Source organism: Helianthus annuus, chromosome 9 (genome assembly GCF_002127325.2).
Source record: "Helianthus annuus cultivar XRQ/B chromosome 9, HanXRQr2.0-SUNRISE, whole genome shotgun sequence".
Lineage (NCBI taxonomy): Eukaryota > Viridiplantae > Streptophyta > Magnoliopsida > Asterales > Asteraceae > Helianthus > Helianthus annuus.
In genome coordinates, this window is record NC_035441.2 from 184420251 (window position 1) to 184443483 (window position 23233).

General features: G+C 34.7%; 1 protein-coding gene, 1 long non-coding RNA gene and 1 pseudogene across 2 annotated transcripts; all 3 read right to left on the reverse strand.

Moving 5' to 3' along the window:
- Positions 1-1890: 1890 nt before the first annotated feature.
- LOC118482284 lies at positions 1891-2705 on the reverse strand. The gene is made up of 2 exons (XR_004868196.1): positions 2114-2705; positions 1891-2000 (listed from the first exon to the last, which is right to left on the reverse strand). It is a non-coding gene; the product is annotated as an uncharacterized LOC118482284 (long non-coding RNA).
- Positions 2706-4312: 1607 nt separating this feature from the next.
- On the reverse strand, positions 4313-5999 carry LOC110880081 (protein ALP1-like). Its single transcript, XM_022128643.2, has 2 exons — positions 5381-5999; positions 4313-5291 (listed from the first exon to the last, which is right to left on the reverse strand). The coding sequence occupies exons 1-2, from the start codon at positions 5880-5882 to the stop codon at positions 4441-4443; spliced, it is 1353 nt and encodes a 450-aa protein (XP_021984335.1). The 5' UTR covers positions 5883-5999; the 3' UTR covers positions 4313-4440.
- Positions 6000-19422: 13423 nt separating this feature from the next.
- Positions 19423-19566, reverse strand: LOC118482484 (annotated as a pseudogene).
- Positions 19567-23233: the final 3667 nt, after the last annotated feature.

Consider the following 23233-nt stretch of genomic DNA (forward strand, 5'->3'; position numbering starts at 1 on the left):
TGTTTTTAGTTCATATTGTTTTATTCTTTTATTTCCATTTAGGTTGGTGGGTGTGGTGATAGACCTTGATGTAGGCGACCAAGTCATCGGGGGCCATCACCTTACTCACCTCACCTAAGTGATGGGCCTGGGGTGTGAGTGATGAGCCTCACTTTTTTTTTCTTTTATTAAATAATATTCGATATATATATAAAAGTTATATTAAATTAAATACAAAAATTAATAATATAGCATACATTACATTAAAAAACATAAAACCTAGACTTAAAAAAAACTTAACTAAATAAAATATTAGTAGTCATTGGGTTCGTTGTGTGCGAAGTTCCAAATGTATTTCACCAAGTCCGCTTTAAGGTTTTCATGTATGTACTCGTTCTGTAATGAGAACGTGTTTAAATCTTGTTGTTCTTCGCTTACCGGAACATAATTCTCGTTAACCTCGTCTGCATTACAACATTTACAAAAAAATTGTACGGCTTCACTCGAAGATGAAGAAAAACACAAAGATGAGAAGACATTGTTTGATTTTTTTGAGAGAATATAAGATTTTTTAGAGAGTGTGGGTGGTATATTTTTAAAAAAATGAGGTGTTGAATGGTTTATATAATAAAGAAAATTGATTTTTTTATAAACTAGTCGTTAATCCAATCGCATTATTCTTTCAAAATTGGCTCGTCACTCTCGTGGGTTGGGTGACGTTTGCGACTGGATGGGCCCCAAGGGGCGGTGTTGACGATTTGGGACGGGCCTCAACGGGCTGGTGCCGTCCCCATGAAAATATGGGTCATATTGGGGTTTCGTAATTCAACCCTAAACTTGACACGATGGATACCTCTGCCTCTTATTCTCTTAATACACCCAATACTCTCAGTCTTAACACACATACTGTATTTTTTATTTGTTTCATATTGATTATTGATTTTATATTGTTTAACACTATTTCCTTTTATACATATTAGTGATAATATATATGCCTTCACATAGAACCAAAGTAATAAAATTGATGATTAATGTAAGCAATTTCACGTAATAGAAAACAGAAGATTAAAAAAACAAAGTTGATCACTGAAAGAACTGTTTATTTATTTGTTTATATTTATTATTCTAACCATGACACATAGTACAGTACTTTAAATAATTAACTTACATGGCAATAATGTCACGTATTATAATACATGACATTATAAGACTATCTCCAATGCTAGGAGAGCCCTTAGGCATCCTTACCCGTCCAGTCAGCCGCCACATCATATCCTTACAAATCCATAAAAATCCTTACAAATCCTTAAAACCTATCAATTTCACCTCCGACCATACAAACATCCTCACATATCCTTACATTTTCCATCTCATCATCCATTTTTTTCTTTAAACTTAATTACGTAAGTTATTAAAATGTATTTAAATATTAAATGGTCAAATAATTAATTTAAGTAAATAAATAATATCAAATAATAATATCTAAAGAGTAAATTACAAGTTTTGTCCTTTATGTTTGTACCAAATTGCAGGCGGTGTCCTTTGCCTTTAAAATTGATGAGTTTTGTCCTTAACGTTGTAAAATCCTGCACGTTTTGTCCTTTAGGCCAAATCCAGTTAGATTTTTTGGTTAACTATGGTCATGTGCCTTGCACATGAGGGTATTCTTGTCATTTTACCTATCCAATACTATTGAGTAAATACCTTATATCAAGGGACTAAAAGTGTAAAAAGATTAAAAAATAAGATATAAATAAAAAAACCTAATAATAAAAATTCACTCTCTCTATGCCTCTCCAATCTCTCTCTCTCTCTAAAAACCCTGCAACTCCATATGCAGATAAATTCCTGAAGCTCCACCGGAAAATTTAATCACTAATCAGACAACACAAATCTCAGAAACAGGGTATATATATTATCAGTAACTGTTCTTATTTACGTATCGGTCTTCAATTGCTATAGAATTGCAACAAATTAAACAATAACCAAGCGGCAATCGCACCTGAAACCTTCCGGTTTAACTAGGAAAATATCTCAAAAACAGAGTAAAATATCAGTAACTATTGTTATTCAAATATGAATCTTCAGTTTCAATAAATTGTGAAATAACCTAAACAATTAAATAATCACTGACCTAAAAAGTAAAATATCTCAAAAAACAGAGCTCCGCCGTCTCCGGTGGCGATTGAAATACCGGCGTCTCCGGTGGCAATTGAAATGCCGGCGTCTTCGATCTCAGTATTTGTGTTTGGTATCTTTACTACATTACTGGAATCATACATGGTTGCAAACACCCACCCGCCACCGCCGCCCCTAACACCCACCCGCCACCGCCGCCCCTAACACCCACCCGCCACCACCGCCCCTAACACCCACCAGCCACCGCCGCCCATAATACCCACCCACCTGCAACCAAACCCACAACCACAACCCGTCACATCCTCCCTTAGAGATCGTGTGATATAAAGAAAGAACAGAGATGGAGAGGATGATTTTAGAGAGAGAGGGAGTGAGTTCAGATCTTGTGAGAGGGATAGAGAGAGAGGATAGTTCTTTTATTTACCCTTTTAATTATTTATCTTTTTTACTTTTATAAAATAGACCCTGAATATAATTTATTTACATAATAACCCCTAAAAAATGAAATGACAAGAATGTCCCTCATGTGCAAGGCACATGACCATAGTTAACCAAAAAATCTAACTGGATTTGGCCTAAAGGACAAAACGTGCAGGATTTTACAACGTTAAGGACAAAACTCATCAATTTTAAAGGCAAATGACAGCGCCTGCAATTTGGTATAAACATAAAGGACAAAACTTGTAGTTTTGCATTACATAAAAAACAAGGCACCGTTGAAAAAGAAAATAAAATAAAAGGAATGCATATAGAAATAACACAATTTAATACTCCAGTTTAATAATGAGCATTACATAAATTTGTGTAATTAACAAAGTTGGTATACAATTAAATGATTAATTAATAGCCACCGCTCAAGAAAAAAAAAAGAAAGGAAATGAAAATGCACAATAACCTAGAAAAACTAGGTCCTTAAGTTTGGGCGGCTGACAACAAACATCAATAGACGGTGGCCTTTCAACGCTGCCTTTAGTTTCAGACGACTCCAACGTGGCTCGGACACGGTGATTTCAAACGCGTTGGAGTTAGTCTAATACATGTTGTCTATGTGTGTATCCGTGCATTATTTAGTTATTAATCGTACGCATTTGCTTGTATTTTTTGATAGAAAATGACCATTTTGAATTATTCGCCTTTTATGAGAATATATCAAAGAATTCATAATTATATAAGGTTGCAAATTGTGAAGAAAGAATAGCCACTAGTTATTTGTCGCTAACTAGGTGATGTTCGGCCCGCGTTGCGGGGCGATGGCCGAATAATTCTCAACCAATAAAAAAAACAGTACTATACTTTTGTTAGAAAGAAAAAGTAAAACGATGACAAGATCGCAATTTTGAGCTTAGGGCAAAACAGTAATTTGCAAGGACTAATGAGCGAGTGTTAGGCAGCTCCTTGACACGATTTTTAGCTGGGGGCAAAGTCATATTTTTTTTAGTAAACTCGTAATTTTTAGCTAGGGGAAAACCATATTTTTATTTTGCACTGGGGGAAAAACATTTTTTTGAATTGAGGGTGATATCGTAATTTTGAACCGAGGGGAATCGTAAATTTTTAGCTGAGGGCAAAAGCATAATTATATTTTGAACTGGGGGCAAAGACGTAATTTTAAACTGTGGGCAAAACCGTAATTTTAAAGTGGGTATAAAATAATAAACTGGTGTAAAATCGTAATTTTGAGCCGAGGGGAAAAACAAAATTTTATTTTGAACTGGGGCGAAAACGTAATTTTGGCTGAGGGTAAAAGCATAATCTTTTTACCGAGGGCGAAATCGTATTTTTTAGCTCGGAGCAAAAGGGTAAATGTATTTTGAAGCTAGGGCAAAACCGTATGTTTTAACGAGGGCAAACCCGTAATTTTAAAGTTGGTATAAAATAATAAATTGGTTGGTCTAATGGGTATTGCTCGCCGCCCATTTGAACCAATGGCAGAGAAACACTATTCCGGGGCAAAAACGTAATTTTAAAACGTGTATAAAATAATAAATTGGTTGGTTCAATAGGTAAGTATCGGCCGCCCATTTTAGCCAATGGTTGGTATAACTAAGACCATGCGTAATGGTGTAACATTATAATGCCCCCACCATGGGGCGTTTTGCGCCATGTGGCAGCCCAGTCAGTAAGGGGCATTATACCATAAAATGGTGTAGTGGGGCATTATTCAGATAATGCCCATGCAATCATTTCCCAATTATTTTTTTTAAACTTTAAATACTTTATTAAATAAAAAAAATACAATACTAGAAATAAAAAACATAAAATCCGATTAAATAAAAAAATACTACAAATAAAAAAATTAAAATCCGAATATAAAAAAAAAGACTAGTTTTCATCTTCGCTTTCTTCACCCTCGTCCTCCGTTTCTTCCTCTCCCTCCGGTGGAACATACCGAACCGACCATGCGTGGTGTAGTAAATCAACCATTAACTGGGAATGGTACGGTTCGTAACGCAACTCTCGCGCGTTATTCACTCTTTCTTCCATTGACGCCTGCGGATGCTCTTCTTGAACGGCTTCTGGCACATAATTCTGGCATATTGCCTTTCCTTCGTCTTCCAAAATCATGTTGTGCATGATTATACACGCGTACATAGCATCTCTCATTTTTTGCTTGCTCCATGCACGACAAGGATTTCTCAAATAATGCCAGCGTTGTTTAAGAACCCCAAAGCATCTCTCAATGTCTTTTCGTGAAGACTCTTGAACCTTTTTAAAATATGCTCTTTTTTCATCAAAAGGATCACTATACGTTTTCACGAAAATCGAATACCTAGGATATATTCCGTCGCTCAAGTAATATCCATGAGGGTAATAGTTTCCATTTGCGTAAAACGACGCTTTAGGAGCTTTGCCAGAAATCCACTCCTCTAACAGCGGAGATTGTTCAAAAACGTTGATATCATTGCATGACCCGACCACGCCAAAGTAAGCAGACCAAACCCAAAGGTCCTGTGAAGCAACCGCCTGAAGAATAATAGTGGGTCCTTTTTGGTCACCACGTGTGTGTTGGCCTCGCCATGCAGTCGGGCAGTTATCCCAACGCCAATGCATGCAATCTATGCTCCCGATCATACCAGGCAAACCATGCTCGGCATTATGTACCTCGTAGATCTTTTGAAGGTCCTCCCATGTAGGCGTTCTAAGATAACGCGCACCGTACACATCAATTATACCTTTATAAAAAAAAAATAGTCACAAAAAAAATTAAAGAAATTGTAAACATAGACAAAAAAAATAAAAGTGTAAAGTATAGGAATTTTACCGCGACAAAAATGCTCCAAGCTATCTCTCGTTGTTTTCTCCCCCATTTTTAGATACTCGTCATTGATGTCGGTAGTGTTTCCATAAGCAAGGATTCGTAACGCCGAGGTACACTTTTGGATACCGGTAAATCCAAGTTCCCCTCTCGCATCCGCTTTTTGTTTAAAAAAATCGTAGTTGGCTTCCAAGTCGTGGACTATACGTAGAAATAACCGCTTACTCATTCGGAAACGACGTCTAAACATTTCGTTCGAATATGTCGGCTCCTCGTCAAAATAATCCTTCATCAAACGATCGTGTGCCCCGCGTCGGTCTCGTTCAATATAACCTCTTTTACCTTTTTTGGCTTGTGGGCGACGACAATGCTCGGCATATCTCATCGCTAGTTTACAAGCACCCGTAACCGCCTCTTGCTCAACCTCCTCATCGGTTGAACCATCGCCATCCGCAAAAAACTCGTGATAGCAATAGTTTAGCATGGAGGAAGAACTAGGAGAATCCATCAAGTTTTTATAAAATTCTTGTATTTTTTAGAGAGTTTTTGTGATTATTTGAGTTGAAAATGTTTGAGGGTATATATATATATATATAGGGGGAAATAAAAAAAAAATAAATAAAAACTAGCCGTTAGCAACTAGCCGTTTGATTCGTCCGTTCCACATTCTCGAGCGTTTTAAAAATCACGCCAAAACAAATTTTTTTCAAAAAAAACGCCGGAAAACGCCCCGTGTAATGGCGAATCCGGCGTTATGCAGCGTTTTTTTTCAAATTTTTTTAAAAAAAACGCCCCGTTACGGGGGGTCTAACAAAGACCAGGATAGTTGACAAAAATCCTAGATTCACCAAAGATGAATTAAACAAAACTGGTTTAGGGTTTTAAATTTAAACTATTCTCATTTTGAACTATGTTTGTGTTCATTGTGGAGAGACAAGAAGAGCATAGTGAGTACATTATTAATCATACCTAAATAAATATATTAAATAAAAATTAGTAAATATGATATTCAAGGTGTTTTGAATAAATATTGTAATGATATAATCTTTAATTAAGAAAATATGATATTATCTAATATTTGGAACATGATACTAGGGGTTCATCGAATCGAATATCGAATTTTTGAATTATTCGAAACGAATTATTTGAATAGTTTTTATTTTCTCTTGAATTCGTATGCGATTCGAATTCGATTAAAACTTACCAAATTCGATTCGAATTCGTATTCGAATAAAGAACCCAATTCGTATTCGATTAAAAATTCGAATTCGAATAAATTCGATTTAATTCAGATTTTTCAAAAACATGTAAAAAACTATCAAAATGAAACATAAATTTAAAAGCAGCCATAAAGCACGATATCACATTAAAAAGTTCCAAATAAAGTACCATAAGTCTAAAATTCAAAACAAGAAGTCGGGAATAACCACTTCACATTACAGTATGGATGGAGTTAAGGCATGGAGCAAACTGGCGATAAGATCGAAACATCAGGGAGTAAAATGGCTATTTTTAAAGGATTGGGGCAAAACCATTAAAATGACCAAACCACAGGGAGCAAAACAGAAGTTTGCTCCATTAAAAAGTTCCAAATAAAGTACGATAAGTCTAAAATTCAAAACGAGAAGTCGGGAATAACCACTCCACATTACAAGTTAATATTTTTAGGGTTATAAATCTATTGATAGATTTGTTACTTAGGTTTTTGTTATGGGCAATGTAGTGGGTTTGGTAATGGGTAATTTTAATACTTGGAAAAAAAATTGAAAATAATTTATAGTATAGCTTAATAAAAGTTGTATAAGCATTATATATAAAAATAATAAATAAAAATGTATAATTTTTATTCGAATTTCGAATGGAATCAAGTTTGAAATTATAAATCCGTATTCGATTTACTTGACTCGAATTTAATCGAATTCGAATTATTTTAATCGAAACGAATTCTTGATAATCGAATCGAATTTAAACGAATTTTGAATTTTTCAAATTCGAAACGAATTCTGAACACCCCTACATGATACATAGGTTGTTTTTGAAAAAAGGCAAAGCTTGTCCAATTTATGTAAAAGAATCTATTTACTTATACTTTGGAGATTAATCATTTTTTACCGTAATAAAACTCATGGGGCCCTACTAATATCTTGCTAACCAATGAAATCAGGTAAAACATAGTTTTCGCTAGGCATATAGCCATCAAGGAGGGTTAAAGGTAGAAAACCAGTGAAAACTACATTCCAACTTGAAATCTTTAGAGTGAACGAAGTGGTAGCAGAAGCTACCATCGGCTTCTTTTTGTTGCGAGTCATTGAGCTTTGGGGTGAGGTGTGTTCCCGTGGGTTTCTACTAGCTTTTCCCTTCCTAAGGTGGTTGTTTTCCCTAACGGCTTTGTCGTTTAGATTCAGTACACCCTTACTATAAAATCAATAATGTAAATTGTTGAAGAAAAATCATGGTACATAACACTTTCGTTTAAGGTGTGAAAAAATAAAATCACATTCCCTCATTGTCTTTTTATCAGTGTTATTATTATTTGAACATAGACGTAAGAGATAAGAAAAGTATATGGTGCAACTAAAGATCTCATGTCTACGTCTAGTTTTGTAAGAGTATATGGTGTATACACATAGAAAATAAAATTATTATAGAATAAAAATATGCAATTATCATGATAAAGCAATATGTAACGTCTAGTTTTGTAAGAGAATAAAATCATGTGTCCGGTTGGTACAAGATCGCTTTCAGAGTTTCATATATTGTTTGATTCTATCATATTCAAACAATTCATTTACATCTTTTTTAGAGAAAAAGACGTGATTTTAAAAAAGAGATTAAAATAAGAGGTTGTGTACGGTTTGTTAAAACTGAATCACAATCGAGAGTTTTAGTTATTGAAACTTTCTTACTAATTAGTTAGTTACCGTTTAAATATAAGAAATGGTTCGGTTATTTGCAAGACATGTATTAATAGTTTTATCGTTTCAGCATACATTGTAAAATTATATTATATAAAACTATATTATACAGTATAAATTACATAATACTATATTAAATTATAGAGTAAATTGCTATTTTAGTCCCTGAGTTTTGTCCAAATTTGTCATTTTAGTCTAAATAGTTTTTTTTGCCTCTGGGTCCCTGACTTTTCCCTTTTGTTGCCATTTTGATCACATACACTAACTCCATCCAAAAACTCCATCTTTAACCAGGGGTATTTTGGGGATTTTCATTTTAAATGTTTTCAATTGCCATTTTGATCCAATTCCTAAAAATAAATAAAAAATAAAAAAAAAATCCAAAAAATTCTAAAAAATTCTAAAAAATCATAATAATTCTTAAAAATTCTAAAAAAATACAAAAAATCCGTTTCGGGGCGAACCGTTTCGAGCTGAACCGTTTCGACGCGAACCGTTTCGACCCGTACCGTTTCGACCCGAACCGTTTCGAGCTGAATCGTTTCGAGCTGAACCGTTTCGAGCTGAATCGTTTCGACGCGAACCGTGCCTCGAAACGGTACGGGTCGAAACGGTACGGGTCGAAACGGTTCAGCTCGAAATGGTTCAGCTCGAAACGGTTCGCGTCGAAACGGTACTGGTCGAAACGGTTCAGCTCGAAACGGTACGGGTCGAAACGGTTCGCGTCGAAACGGTTCAGCTCGAAACGGTACGGGTCGAAACGGTTCGCGTCGAAACGGTTCAGCTCGAAACGGTACGGGTTGAAACGGTTCGCGTCGAAACGGTTCAGCTCGAAACGGTTCGGGTCGAAACGGTACGGGTCGAAACGGTTCGCGTCGAAACGGCTCAGCTCGAAACGGTTCGGGTCGAAACGGTACGGGTCGAAACGGTTCGCGTCGAAATGGTTCAGCTCGAAACGGTTCGGGTTCGAAACGGTTCGCGCCGAAACGGATTTTTTGTATTTTTTTAGAATTTTTTAGAATTTTTATGATCTTTTATAATTTTTTGGAATTTTTTTGATTTTTTTTATTTTTTAGAATTTTTTTGATTTTTAGGAATTGGATCAAAATGGCAATTGAAAACATTTAAAATGAAAATCCTCAAAATACCCCTGGTTAAAGATGGAGTTTTTGGATGGAGTTAGTGTATGTGATCAAAATGGCAAAAAAAGGGAAAAGTTAGGGACCCAGAGGCAAAAAAACTATTTGGACTAAAATGGCAAATTTGGACAAAACTCAGGGACTAAAATGGCAATTTACTCTAAATTATATTATGAGTAAAGTTTTCGTACAAAATACTTTAACATACTAAACGTACGAATAGCATGAAAAAGACAAAAAAACGTGGTGGCTTTTTCATAATTATTTGTTAGTAGGATAATTATCAAAATTACTCTACAAATGATCATATAGAGTAATTTTGATCTTGTAGAGTAATTTTGTAAAATGTTCTTCTAAAGTAATTTTGATTTTGTAGAGTAATTTTGTAAAATGTTTTTGTAGAGTATTTTGATCAAAAAACTATAGCTCACCAAAAAAACTAACTCCCCCCCCCTCCTAAAAAAACACTAAAAAAACATACCCCCCCCCACCCAAACTAAATGCTAAAAACTAAACCAGAAAGCTAAACCTGTAACTAGATGCTAACAAAATTTTACAAAATTACTCTACAAGATAATTTTACGAAATTACTCTACAAGATCAAAATTACTCTACATGATATTTTTACAAAATTACTCTAAAAGATTAAAATTACTCTACAGGATGATTTGTAGAGTAATTTTGAATTGTATGTTATTTGATACACTTGCAAAGTAATTTTGATACACTTGTATAGTAATTTTTATAATTGCCTTACAAGATCAAAATTATTCTACAGAACATTTTACAAATTACTCTACAAAGATCAACATTACTCTACAGGATCATTTGTAGAGTAATTTTGATAACTTTTAATAATTACGAAAATGTTACTGCGTTTTTTTTTAGCAAAGCTTTCAGTTCGTACGTTAAAATTATTTGTATTTGATCTTTTGTCATTATATTATACTATGTTATGTTATGTTATTTTATGTTATATTATATCATATTTATTATGTTATAGTTATATTAAAAAGTATGGTACTATAATATTAGGGGAAGGATCCACTAAAAAAATGGATTTTGCGTAAGTAGTCTAAGAATGATTGTGATGATGACACGTGGCACTCCTAATAAGTAGGAATGAAGAGCATTTTGGTCCTTGTAAATAGGGGTAAAAATGACATGTGTCACCCCTTTTGATTTTTAAAAATACAACAAAAAAATCTAGTACAAAAAAATTTAGTACAAAAATATAGTACAAAAAAATATAGCACAAAAAATATAGTACAAAAAAATATAGCACAAAAAAATCTAGCACAAAAAAATCTAGTACAAAAAAAAATTCAACAAAAAATGTTGTACAAAAAAATCCAGCACAAAAATTGAGAAAAAAAATTTAAGACAAAAAAAAATTAAGCACAAAAAATTTAGCACAAAAATCTAGCACAAAAAAATGTTATACAACATAGAAATACAACACATTTTAGTAGTTTTTTTAGTCTTCATATTTTATATAGCAATATGGTACTCAAATTAAAGATAAAAAGACGCTCAATTTTACGGTGAAATTTTTATAAAAAAATAATGTCGTATAAAAAAGTTATGAACGTTTAAAAAACGGGGGTAGAATATGCATGTGGAGAGAGAAAGTCAATAAATAGTATTTTCCCAAGATACCCTTGCAATTTTTGTTTCTCCTACACTTTCATCTTAACCATTGATTTGAAAAATGAATGGTTAAGATTTCTTCTCATCCTACTTAGGCAAAATAAACTTTTTATTTGATCTTACCCCATAATATTATGTTATAGTTATATTATAAAGTATGGTATTATAATATGTATATGAGATGAATGTAAAGAGGAAAAGAATGAGAAATCAAATTCTGTTTATTTATATATTGAATGCAAATTGAAGTAATATCACCGAAATTTGTATGGTCACTTGTCGTGGCCAGCGTGTCTAAGGCTCTAAGCTGGATTTTCATCATATTTAATGTAAAGTTTTCATGTTACATAAATAATTAAATGCCATTAGGAAAGCTTTATTAACTTAAGGACAGATTACGTGTATTGTTTATTTTCAATTACACAAATAATTAAATGAAGGATGTCAGCCGCCTGTAACAGTCTTTTACTTAATATTTTGTTATGATATGGCTTATTACATTATTTATTTATTGATTACATGAGATCATATGTCTATAACGCTATGCCAAAAGAAAAAGAAACATTGCACCGACCGACAAAAACAAAACTGAAGAATGCTCGGCACCTTGTGCACAATATGGCCAGATTAAAAATTGGCAAATATTTGAGTTATTTTAAATCTTATTTATTATTTCATATTCTATAACTTATTTATTTATTTATTTATTTCACTTTAATAATTTATTAATATTGTAGGCTCATAGAAAAAGATAAAACACTTTCATATTTTGTTTAAAATTTATTATATATTTATACTTTTCGTATTTTAATTAATAACTACGTGATTTTAATTTCGAAACCGAATCTACAGGTCCAACTAGTGAACTGGTAAGAAAGCCGGTTCGGCAAACTATCAAGCTATGAGAACACTGTTTGTAACAAAGAAAGTAGGTTATAGAGGAATTGGATGCGTTTAAAGGCCGGTTTACCTCTATCTGGTTAATTATCATGAAACTTGACTACTTCCTCATAAGAATAGTCAAGTTTCATTGTTTTCTAATACTACAAGAAAGTTTCTCTTTTTACATTAGCCAAACCATGTTCTACCTTCTCTTTCCACTCACATTTTAGACTCTGAGGTATGGTGGGACTTGGGTTGGGGCATGAGTTGACACGTGTAATGGGAGCCCCCCACCGTCTAGTGATGTGTCCGCGGGGTATGGCGGGGCGTGGGTTGGGTGCACCGCGTGGCAGATTATTAAAAAAAAATTACAAAAAATTTATAAAATTCACACAACATTTATAAAAAAAACCCTACAATTTCATTAAAATTTTAAAAATTACATAATCCTAAAAATTACATAATACCTAAAAATTACAAAATAACAAACCTAGAGCGTTAGATAAATTTCAAAAAGGGCGATCTTGTCGAACGCCTTTCGCTCCTTGCCTAGAAATTCAATATTCGCCACCGCCACCCGATCCTCGTGGCTTAAATCGCCACTCAGAACGGTTTCGTAGTAAGCCTTGAAACGATCGAGTTTGGGCCGTAGCTCGCGCCATTTATGTTGGCACGCGTTGAGGTTGTGGCGGTCGTGACAGACGTTATGTTTGTAGGTTGCGAATGCTTCCGGCCAATATCGTGTTTGGCCGGGTTGACGAGCCTTCACAGCGTCAACGACGCTTGTAACGAGAGCCAATTCTTTCTCATGGGTTTAAGATGCCATCTTCTTCGGGCTGCGTGGATAGCGGTGGATAGTGACGGGTTTGGAAGTGGGGTAGCCGGTGGATAGCGATGGTTTGGAAGTGGGGCAGCCGGTGGATAGCGACGGGTTTGGGATGGGGTAGCCGGTGGGGTTGGGGGTTATTTATAGCAGACCCGGGTGGCGGTTTGGGGTAGCCAAACGGTTTGAATTTAAAATTCAAACTTTCAAATGGTCAAAATGGCCCGCTATGACATGGCGGGGTCAGCGAATAGGAGCCAGCCAGTAAGCATATCACCCTCACCCCACGCCCGGCTTGAAACCCACGCCCCAACCCAAACCCCATACCCCATAGCCTTAGTAGGCATCGTTGTATTTAAATTGATTCTACAAATTATCGTAATTAGACTAGAATTGTTATTTCTAAAAAATATGAATGAATGGTTTAAATTTGGAAATACTTAACGTAGCAAATGTTTTTTTTATTAAATATACAATGAGTCCAGTCATAAATGATTCATGGCTATGAATAAAGCAGGATGTTTCAAATCAATCAATTTAAACGAAATCACCATTAGAATTTTCAATTTTGTGATCTTTTAGTAATATATTTAAGGACAATGCTTTATGTGTTATGGAGTTAATTAATTAAGTTTTTTTTTTCTTTTGAATAGTGACACACACCTACCCTAAAATCTACTCCTATAAGAGCATTCACATCCAATCCACTAAAAATATACATACATTCCACTAAAAAACAACTCCTATATCAATATATTTCCACTAAAAACAAATACTTTTTCTCTCTTCTTTTCAATATATATTACATTTTCTCTCTCTTCTACTCACAACCAGGGGCGGACCTGTAGTGTAAACGGGCGTAGCCCGGGCTACGGCTCAAGTTTTTACCAGTAGTGTAAAAAAAAAAAAAAAATCCGATTTGTATACACAGGGCACCCCTGAACAAGTACGAGGACACCCCTAAAAAATTTTGGGATACCCCTGAGTTGAAGGTCTAGTTCCGCCACTGCACAACCACTTTCAAAATATATTAAAAAATTATACAGGGTGAACAGTGTCCCCCCAAATATACAGATGAACAGTAACATTTTCTCTCTCCTCCACTCACAACCACTTAAACCACTTTTTATAATTTAAAAACCCATCTCTCAAGATTTGATGGATAGAATGTGAATGCTCTAAGAGGAGGGGGTGGTTCACTAGTGATAGAATTTATCATTCACAAGCACCAATCAAGTTCCACCATGTCATCGATCATTTTTCCATTACTCACAACCTTTTTTAGTGGGGGTGGTCATCACTCATCACCACACCCAACAATTTCCCCCCAACCAACAATTCCACTCACAAAACCAAACCATCACGGCGTTAATTTTTCCACGCGTTATACTTTAGAAAATGCCATCACGCGTTAATTATATGGCGGCGGTGGGAACAATCTGGCCATCACGCGTTATACGAAAGTATAACGTGACCGCCCCGCGTTCTCTTATCAGGTCCGGCTATAAGAAGGGTATGGTGGACAACAACTTTGGGCCCATATTTTGAGTTAACTTCCATTTTGCTTCATGTGATTTGGTTATTTAAATGGTTTTGCTCCAATAGTTTAAAATTAGCCATTTTCCTCCTCGATTTTTCTAACTTATCGTCATTTTGCTTCCCGCCTCATCCAAAAAATCCATTAACTAGAAGGGTATTTTGGTAATTTTATAGATAAAAGCAAGAGCATTTAAGTATTTTCACCTAAATAAACATATAACTTGTTTATTACATGTATATAAGTAATTCTTTTCTGATCCTCCATCTTTCCAACCACTCTTTCTACCGGCCACCACCATCCACAACTATCCACCATCACCTGCAACTAGGGCTGTAAACGAACCGAACGTTCAGCGAACAGTTCGTGAACCGTTCGGCGGGAAGTTCGTTTATGTTCGTTCGATTAGCTTAACGAACGAACACGAACAAAAAAATTCGTTCGGTTAGCTTAGCGAACGAACACGAACATAGGTCGCGTTCGTTCGAATGCGTTCGTGAACGTTCGGTAATATGTTCGGTTACGTTCGTCTGTGTTCGTTTAATTATATTAAAAAATAATAAAAAATAAACCTTTTATCTAAACATATTGAAAACTTGAAACCCTATTTTTTCTAAGTTAGCTAAAATTTGGACATGATAAGGCATTTTTGGGGATAATTATGTCTAAGTTAGTTAAAGTTGATTAATCGTTTGGTGGTGTATTAGACTTCTTGTGTTTTGATTTATCATTTGATGGTTGTATTTAACTACTTATATCCAATGTTTAAGGATAACAGTATTTTTATTTTTTTATTTTCAATTTAATTGTTCGTTTGCATTCTTTTTTATTTGCTTGCGTCCGTTTGTGTTCGCTTGCGTTCGTTTGTGTTCGAGACCAGTGTTCACGAACTGTTCGTGAACAACTGAATTTTCTTAACGAACGAACACGAACATAAAATTATGTTCGGTATGTGTTCGCGAACATGTTAATTTCCTTAACGAACGAACACAAACATGGCCTTGTTCGTGTTCGTTCGGTTCGTTTACAGCCCTACCTGTAAGTCTGTAACTACCACCTGTCGACCACGACTACCGCGACTTTTAAGTAAACGTTTTAATTGAGTTAGAGCCAGGGAGAAAACTACTGAAATACCCCTACTTTTAATTGAACGTTTTAACTGAGATAGTGCCGGGAGTAAACTGGCGACAAACTCGGAAGATCAGGGAGGAAAATGACTATTTTTAAACTATTGGAGCAAAACCGTTAAAATGACCAAACCACAAGGAGCAAAACGAAAATTAACTCTTTTATTTTTATTTTTTATATGTCATATTTTTTAGCAAAACGTATAATTGAGTTTAACCGTTAGAAACCAATATGTTTTTAAACATACTAACTTATCCTATTTAGTTTAGGCCTCTATAAACATCTAAACTCAATTATCATTTAACTCAACTAAACCCAATAATGTTTGAAAATTAAACCAATTGAAAAAACATAAAAGGATGAAAGTTTGAAAATTAAAGAGGTAGCAAATTGGCGAAGGGAGACAATTGCTTGAGGGTCCACTTTTTCTACTCAGCTAGGCCCCCAAATTCTAAAGGATTCTTAGAGACGGATTCACATATAATTCACTTTGTTCGCTTTGTTCGCTTTGTTCGCTTTGTGGTACTTGAACCCATACTACTTAGGTGGAGATAAACATGTAGTGCTAATATGCCAAAGAGAGGTACTTTATTAAGTAACTAAATACATGTTATATTGCTAAACTCCAATTTTACAATGCACATATGAAAACATGAGGGTTTTGTTTTGATTAGAAAACAGGTCACTTGAGAATGTGAAGAGCCGATCTATGAATACCTGGTGTTGGTTGGGCAAGATCAATCACGTGACCCTTTGTTGAAACGATTTATTTTTCTTTTGATGTGACACTCTTTGTCGTATCGTAATCTTAATTTCATAAAGTAACAATTTTTTATTGAATACTAAGTTGAGTCACATCAAGTCTGGAGGGCATTTTGATATTAATTTAATCCTACCAAATCTTCATCTTCTTCAACAACTCTCATAAATATGTTTACCATCAAATATACTTCTTGTGGTTAGTAAAAGAACTACATTAACCCAAACTAATTAACTAACTTGTAATGAATGTAATAAAGTCGGCTGTAGTTTTTATCTTTGAGTTTAAAGGTTTCCATGAGGGCAATTGATGCAACATTACGCCTCTTTAACTTTAGGTTTTTTATGTACTCTACAACCAACTGAACCCAAAAACGTTGATGATTTAAGAGGCATTGAATTCCTTACGAACAAGAATCTCTTATGTCTACGATCAATGTATTATTTGCCTAGGGTGTTACAGTTGTCCAATGTACACACTAATAACAAATAAACAATTTAAAGAGATAATTAAAAAACTGTTTTAATATACTATATATTAAACTATATATTATCTTTAAACTATTTGTAATATTCAGCTTGTAGATGACATTTGTTTTAAATAAATAGTCGATGTGTAGATATCTTTAAATATGTCAATGGTGACGGTAGAGGATTTATGAATAGACTTGTTGATCGATCTTAGGTCACTTATACTTATTTGTTGTAGTGGAATATTTTTATTTAATAATTTATCATTCAATTGTGGTGATGTATGTGTAACACTGCACCTAAATATTTAGTAATAGTTTTCTCTATAATGTTTTAATAACTAAATATTTATGACTAAGAACTTTAGTTATAATAACTAAATATTTATAACTAAGAACTTTTGTATATAATAATTAAATATTTATAACTAAGAACTTATGTTATTAATTATACTTTTAATTAATTTTCAATCAAATACATTTTTTGGGTTGAGGGTGTTACATTCTATCACCATTGATAAGTGACACTTAGCCATGTGTAGTGGTAACTTGTTATAATGCCCTCACCATGGGGCATTATCCGACACGTGTCAACCCAGTCAGCATGGGGCATTATAGCATAAAGTGGTGTAGTGGGGATAATGCCCCTTTCAATCCTTAAAAAAAAAAAAAAAAAAAAAAAAAAAAAAAAAAAAAACAAAGTGATTTCTCATTGGTGGGTCAACTCAAGTCATACCTCCAACAAGTGCAAAATGGCGTTATAATTATAATGCCCAAGCAAATTTTTTTCCCCCATAATGCCCCATAATGCCCTATGTAATAGAAGAGTGGGCGTTTTTTTTTATTATAATGCCCCCATAATGCCCCATAATGTCCCACTACACATGGTCTTATAGATGTGCATTTCAATTCTGTTTATTCTTTTCTTTCGAACGGAGTTCTATTTTTTCATCATGCTTTTGTTAGAAACTAGTGTTATGCACGCCTGCGTTGCGGGGCGATAAACCGAATGTTTCTTAGTTTAATAACATGTACGTCTTTATTTTGGTCACTTATACATGCTACTTATAACACGATCTAATCGAGTGAACCAATTAAACCAAAACACTACTATAGTTTTGCCAAGAAAATAACTAAAATGATGGCAAGCATATAATTTAGAGCTGGGGGCAAAACAATAATTTGTTAGGACCAATTAGCGAGTGTTAGGCGGCTGTTTGGCACGAATAAAAACTACACTGAGTCAACCAAGTAAAATAAAACACTACCATAGTTTTGTCCAAAAAAACCGATGGCAATATTACAATTTTGAACTGGGGTAAAACCGTAATTTTGAAATGGAGGCAAAATCATATTTTGAACTGAGGGCAAAACAATAGTTGTATTTTGAACGGGGGGCAAAATCATAATTTTTAACTAAGGGCAAAATCGTAATTTTAAGCTACGCCCAAAAACAAAATTTTATTTTGAACTGGGGCGAAATCGTAATTTTAAACAGGGGATAAAATCGTAATTTTGCAGGACCATAGCTGAGGGCAAAACCATAATTTTATTTTGAACCGGGGGCATAATCATAATTTTTAACTGAGGGCAAAATCGTAATTTTAAACTGGGGGCAAAACCAAAATTTTATTTTAAACTACGGTAAAATCGTACTTTTAACTATTATATGCTAACTAAAAAAAAGCTTGTATTGGTTACCGCCACTTTTGGGAAATCAAATAATAGAACTATTCCCTTCATGGGAAATGTGTTAAACTAGTTGATGCCCCGCCCGTCGAGTAATTCTCAATTAATTAAAAAAAGCCTACTATAATTTTGTTAGGAAATAAGAAAACAAAAATGATGATAAGACCGTAATTTTTGGCTAAGGGCAAAACTATAATTTTTCAGGACTAATGAGCCAGTGTTAGGCAGCTCATTGAGACGAAAAAATATTAAATCGAGTAAACCAATTAAAACAAAAAACCTTTATAGTTTTGGTAAAAAAAACTAAAACAATGGGAAAAACATAATTTTTAACTGAGGGCGAAATCATAATTTTATTTTAGGGACAAATCGTAAATTAAATGGACCAATGGGGGAGTGCCAGGAAGCTGCCGGGATGACAGTAATTTTAAACTAGGGGCAAAATTGTACTTCACCAGGAAAAAAAAAAACGATGGGCATAATGTAAATTTAAGTTGAGGGCAAATTCGTAACTAGGCTTTGAGAAAAAAATAACTAATGACAAAAGTAAAAATTTATACGGGGCGAAATCGAGATTTTGAACCGAGGGTAAAGTTGGAACTTTTAGCTGGGAGCAAAAGCGGATTTATTTTTAAGTGGGGGCAAAAACATAAAGTCAAAATCGTAATTTTTAACCGGGGGCAAATTGAAATATTTAGCTGGGAGCAAAAGCGTAAATTTATTTTTCAGCGGGGGCGAGAACATATTTATGAACTGATGACAAAAGCGTAATTTTAAATCGGGATAAAATCGTAAATTTGTTGGGCCAATAGGGGAGTGTCAGGCAGCTGCCTGACACTATTAAACCTGCCGCCCATTTAGCCCAATTGAAGAGTAGAACTATTACCGGCTGATATAAGGACACTTGCCTTTGTATGTATTGAAAATAATACACAAAAATCTGCATATAAGAAACCATATTAATTAAATGATTATTTTAAGAGGTCCAAAGCTTTATTATAAAGTAACATGTATTTATTATGAAAGTGAATGTTGTTTATAAGAAGTTAATGTAAAAGAAATACGATTTTCATTTTCATAAAATTAGTGTTACATTTGTTAATACGTATCTCTCATCATTTTGAAGATAGTTTTCAACTAGGAATTGACACGCCTCGGTTAGTACCTCACTAGTTGCATCATTGCCCCAAGCGCATAAAATATCTTCCATCAATTGGTCAAAGTCATTGTGGAACTTTTAGTGGTGGGCTTCTTGTAGGTGACGGATAAACATGTATGGGATTCCATTACCCACACATAGTAGTGGTGTCTAAGATGGTGCCCTCTTCTACGATGGTAAATGATGAAATGCTCCACAATGTATGGAGTACAACGTTCGATCAAAGACTCATAACAACATTTTCCAACGTCTAGACATGTAGACCTTGACATATGTTTCATTACTGGGTTCATTTTGGTAGATTCTCACTATTTTTTTACAAATCACACGATGTTCTTACTATTTTTCTCATTTTTTCTAAACCGAATGGTTTCCTGTTAACCCACAAAATCTGATTAGATCCGCCCCTGCATGCATATATCTAACTACAAGTGAGAGTATAAACCATGTACATTCGGCTACAGCCACATACATTCAACTACATGTCAGGATATGCTCCATATAAATTTGGCTACGTGGCACATAAATTTGGCTACATACACACACACATACATACATACATACATACATACATACATACATACATACATACATACATACATACATACATACATACATACATACATACATACATACATACATACATACATACATACATACATACATACATACATACATACATACATACATACATACATACATACATACATACATACATACATACATACATACATACATACATACATACATACATACATACATACATACATACATACATACATACATACATACATACATACATACATACATACATACATACATACATACATACATACATACATACATACATACATACATACATACATACATACATACATACATACATACATACATACATACATACATACATACATACATACATACATACATACATACATACATACATACATACATACATACATACATACATACATACATACATACATACATACATACATACATACATACATACATACATACATACATACATACATACATACATACATACATACATACATACATACATACATACATACATACATACACACACATATATATGTGTGTGAGAGAGAGAGAGAATACATGTTAGGGTACATCTTATATACATGTTAGAATACATCCCATGTTCATTCAAGTACATGCCAAGGTACGCCTCACGCCCTCACATATACTTGCTACATGTTAAGGTTACACCCTATATACAATCAGCCAAACACCATATGTGAAATGCACAATTCATATTCAGCTACGTGCCAAGGACATCCCATATACATTCGACTACGCATCACATACATTTGATTACGTACCAAGGTATTTCTTACTTACATCAGGGGCGAACCTACCCACAATGGTGGGTGGGCGGCCACACAACTTGAAAAAAAATTCGTTATCTCAACCGCACCCATTGGATTTTTTCAACCGCATCCCTTGAAAATTTTAACCGCTCTCCTTAGAAAAAAATATTATGAATTTATAAAAAAAATAAAATTAAACACTAATTTACAAAATATAAATTAGCAACATTTTGTTACTTTACATTGTTGTAATCTATGTATTGGGAGTTTTTCAAAAATGTTTTTGTATTTTTCATTTTTTACCCAAAGGTTTTATCTTTTGCATTTAACCCCTTTGACTTTTTTTATTTTTAACCCAAAGCTTTTCATCTTTTACAATTTAACCCCAACACTTTTCATGTTTCACAAGTTTTTTGTTTTACGTTTAATTCTAAATTTTGCAAGTTAACACGCCTGATGAAACAATGGTTAACCGGGTTGGGTTAACACACTGGTCTCGTCAAGAAGGGTTAATCCCTTCCTCTCGAGGATCGCTGGCTGGATCACCGGTGGTTGATCTCCTGCACAAGGAAACAAGCCGTGACTCGTAACAAGGAGGATGGGATGGGGGGTGCTCCTTGTTACCACTCTCCGGCGTGAGAATCAGTAGTTTGCTTGGGAAGCAAAGTAAGATAGTAGTAGTAGTGAGAGAGTTGTGAAGAGATACCTCAAACTTGGTTTGGGGTTGGTATTTATAGCCGAGGAGTGAAGGAGGAGGATGATGGATGGACTGACGATGTGCTGCACCTTTGCAGGTGTGTCAGGCTTGTCGGTTGTGGAGGTTACGCCATGTCAGTCCATTGCTTACGTAGCTCTGACAGGTAACTGCCATTGGTGCCACTTGCACTGTGGTGTCAGTCCCACTTGTTGAGTGCATAGGATGCGGATGCGGTGCAAGCCGCATCGCTGCATGCGGTAACGTCTGAGGTTACCGCGTCTCCTACTTGTGATCAAGAAATACGCGAGATGCGGTGCTGGCCGCATCGTCGTCCGCGGAGACTATTTGCCTGCATCCCTTGTCGTGACGAAAATGCCCATATGGTGCGGTGCCAGCCGCACTGTTATGTTCATCTTCTTCTATGCCTAAGGTAAGGCTTTCTTGTATTGATAGAAGTGTTCACTGGACGCGGTGCGAGGCCGCATCGCTGTGAATACTTCCGTTTTCATACACCAGATGTGATGCTATGTCGCATCACTCTACCGTTCTCATGTTCCATGTTAGTCCTCCTTCGTTACTAGATAGATTGAATTCAACCCTTGTGTCGACGCGTTCTCGCGTGGGCATAAGTAGGTTGTTAGCTGGTGGGGGTTTTGATAAGGGTAATGGTCACTCGCGGTCGATGCTGTCGCGAGATCTGGGACCATACCCCTTCAACGCCGCAACGTACGTGTGAGATTCAACCGTTTTTCATCTATTTTTCCTGTTTGACAGATCAGTCACAACGCTTCTATTTTTCTTCGTTTAACAAGTTCGTTGCAACGTGCGCGGTCCTAGAACGACTTAGTTATTATTTTCCACGTTTAACGTTTATGGTTAATTTCTTCGCATTAACACATGGTTAATTTTTTCGTCGGATTCTTCTAATTAAAGACCAAGCTATGTCTTTTATATGTTTTTTTTTGTTTTATTTAATGATTAGGATAAATAGAAGTAGGTAGGGTTTGAATTTTGATGATTTTTATTGTTACTTTATTTACTTGTGTTGGTTTTTTATATTGTTACTATTTTACTTGAAACTTTGTTTGTTAATGTGATAAGAAGTTAGGAAATAGGGTTTGATTGTTTCAAAATTGAAATTGACCCAACCCGGCCCGATCTGATCCGACCCGCGAAACTTTGTTTGTTTATGTTTATTTGTTTTACATGACCCGACCTGATCTGAATTTTTTTATATAGCTAGGGGCCTAAAATTTTAAATTTTTTCCGCACTCCTAGGAAAAAATTCTCGAGTCCGCCACTTACTTACATCCAACTACATGCCATGACACATTGGGACTTATCACATAATAATCTAGTACGTAATTGGTTGAAACACAAGGTATTTGATTCGTATAAAAAAGTTAGTATGTAATGAGTTAAAACATATACATCTCCAAAGTAATTGCTTTGGAATCTTTTGTAAAACAAATGTTATATATATTGAGAGAAAGAGAAAGTGTAAAATATAATATACTTAACGTACAATATGTATGAGATGAAAATATAACGTGCGTATTTAGGTTATAACATGCGGATATTGGTTCATGCGTGAGGGTTATAACATGCGGTTATGGCTAACACATGATGTTTGTAACATGCGGTTTTACGGCTAACATTTGATGGTCATGCGTGACG

What these genes read in the sequence shown, in the direction of transcription:
- LOC110880081 (XM_022128643.2), bottom strand. Translation starts at nt 5,882, where the DNA reads ATGGATTCTCCTAGTTCTTCCTCCATGCTAAACTATTGCTATCACGAG. An exon ending in CTTGGAGCATTTTTGTCGCG is followed by an intron (nt 5,292 to 5,380) that starts GTAAAATTCCTA and finishes TTTTTTATAAAG; the next exon opens with GTATAATTGATGTGTACGGT.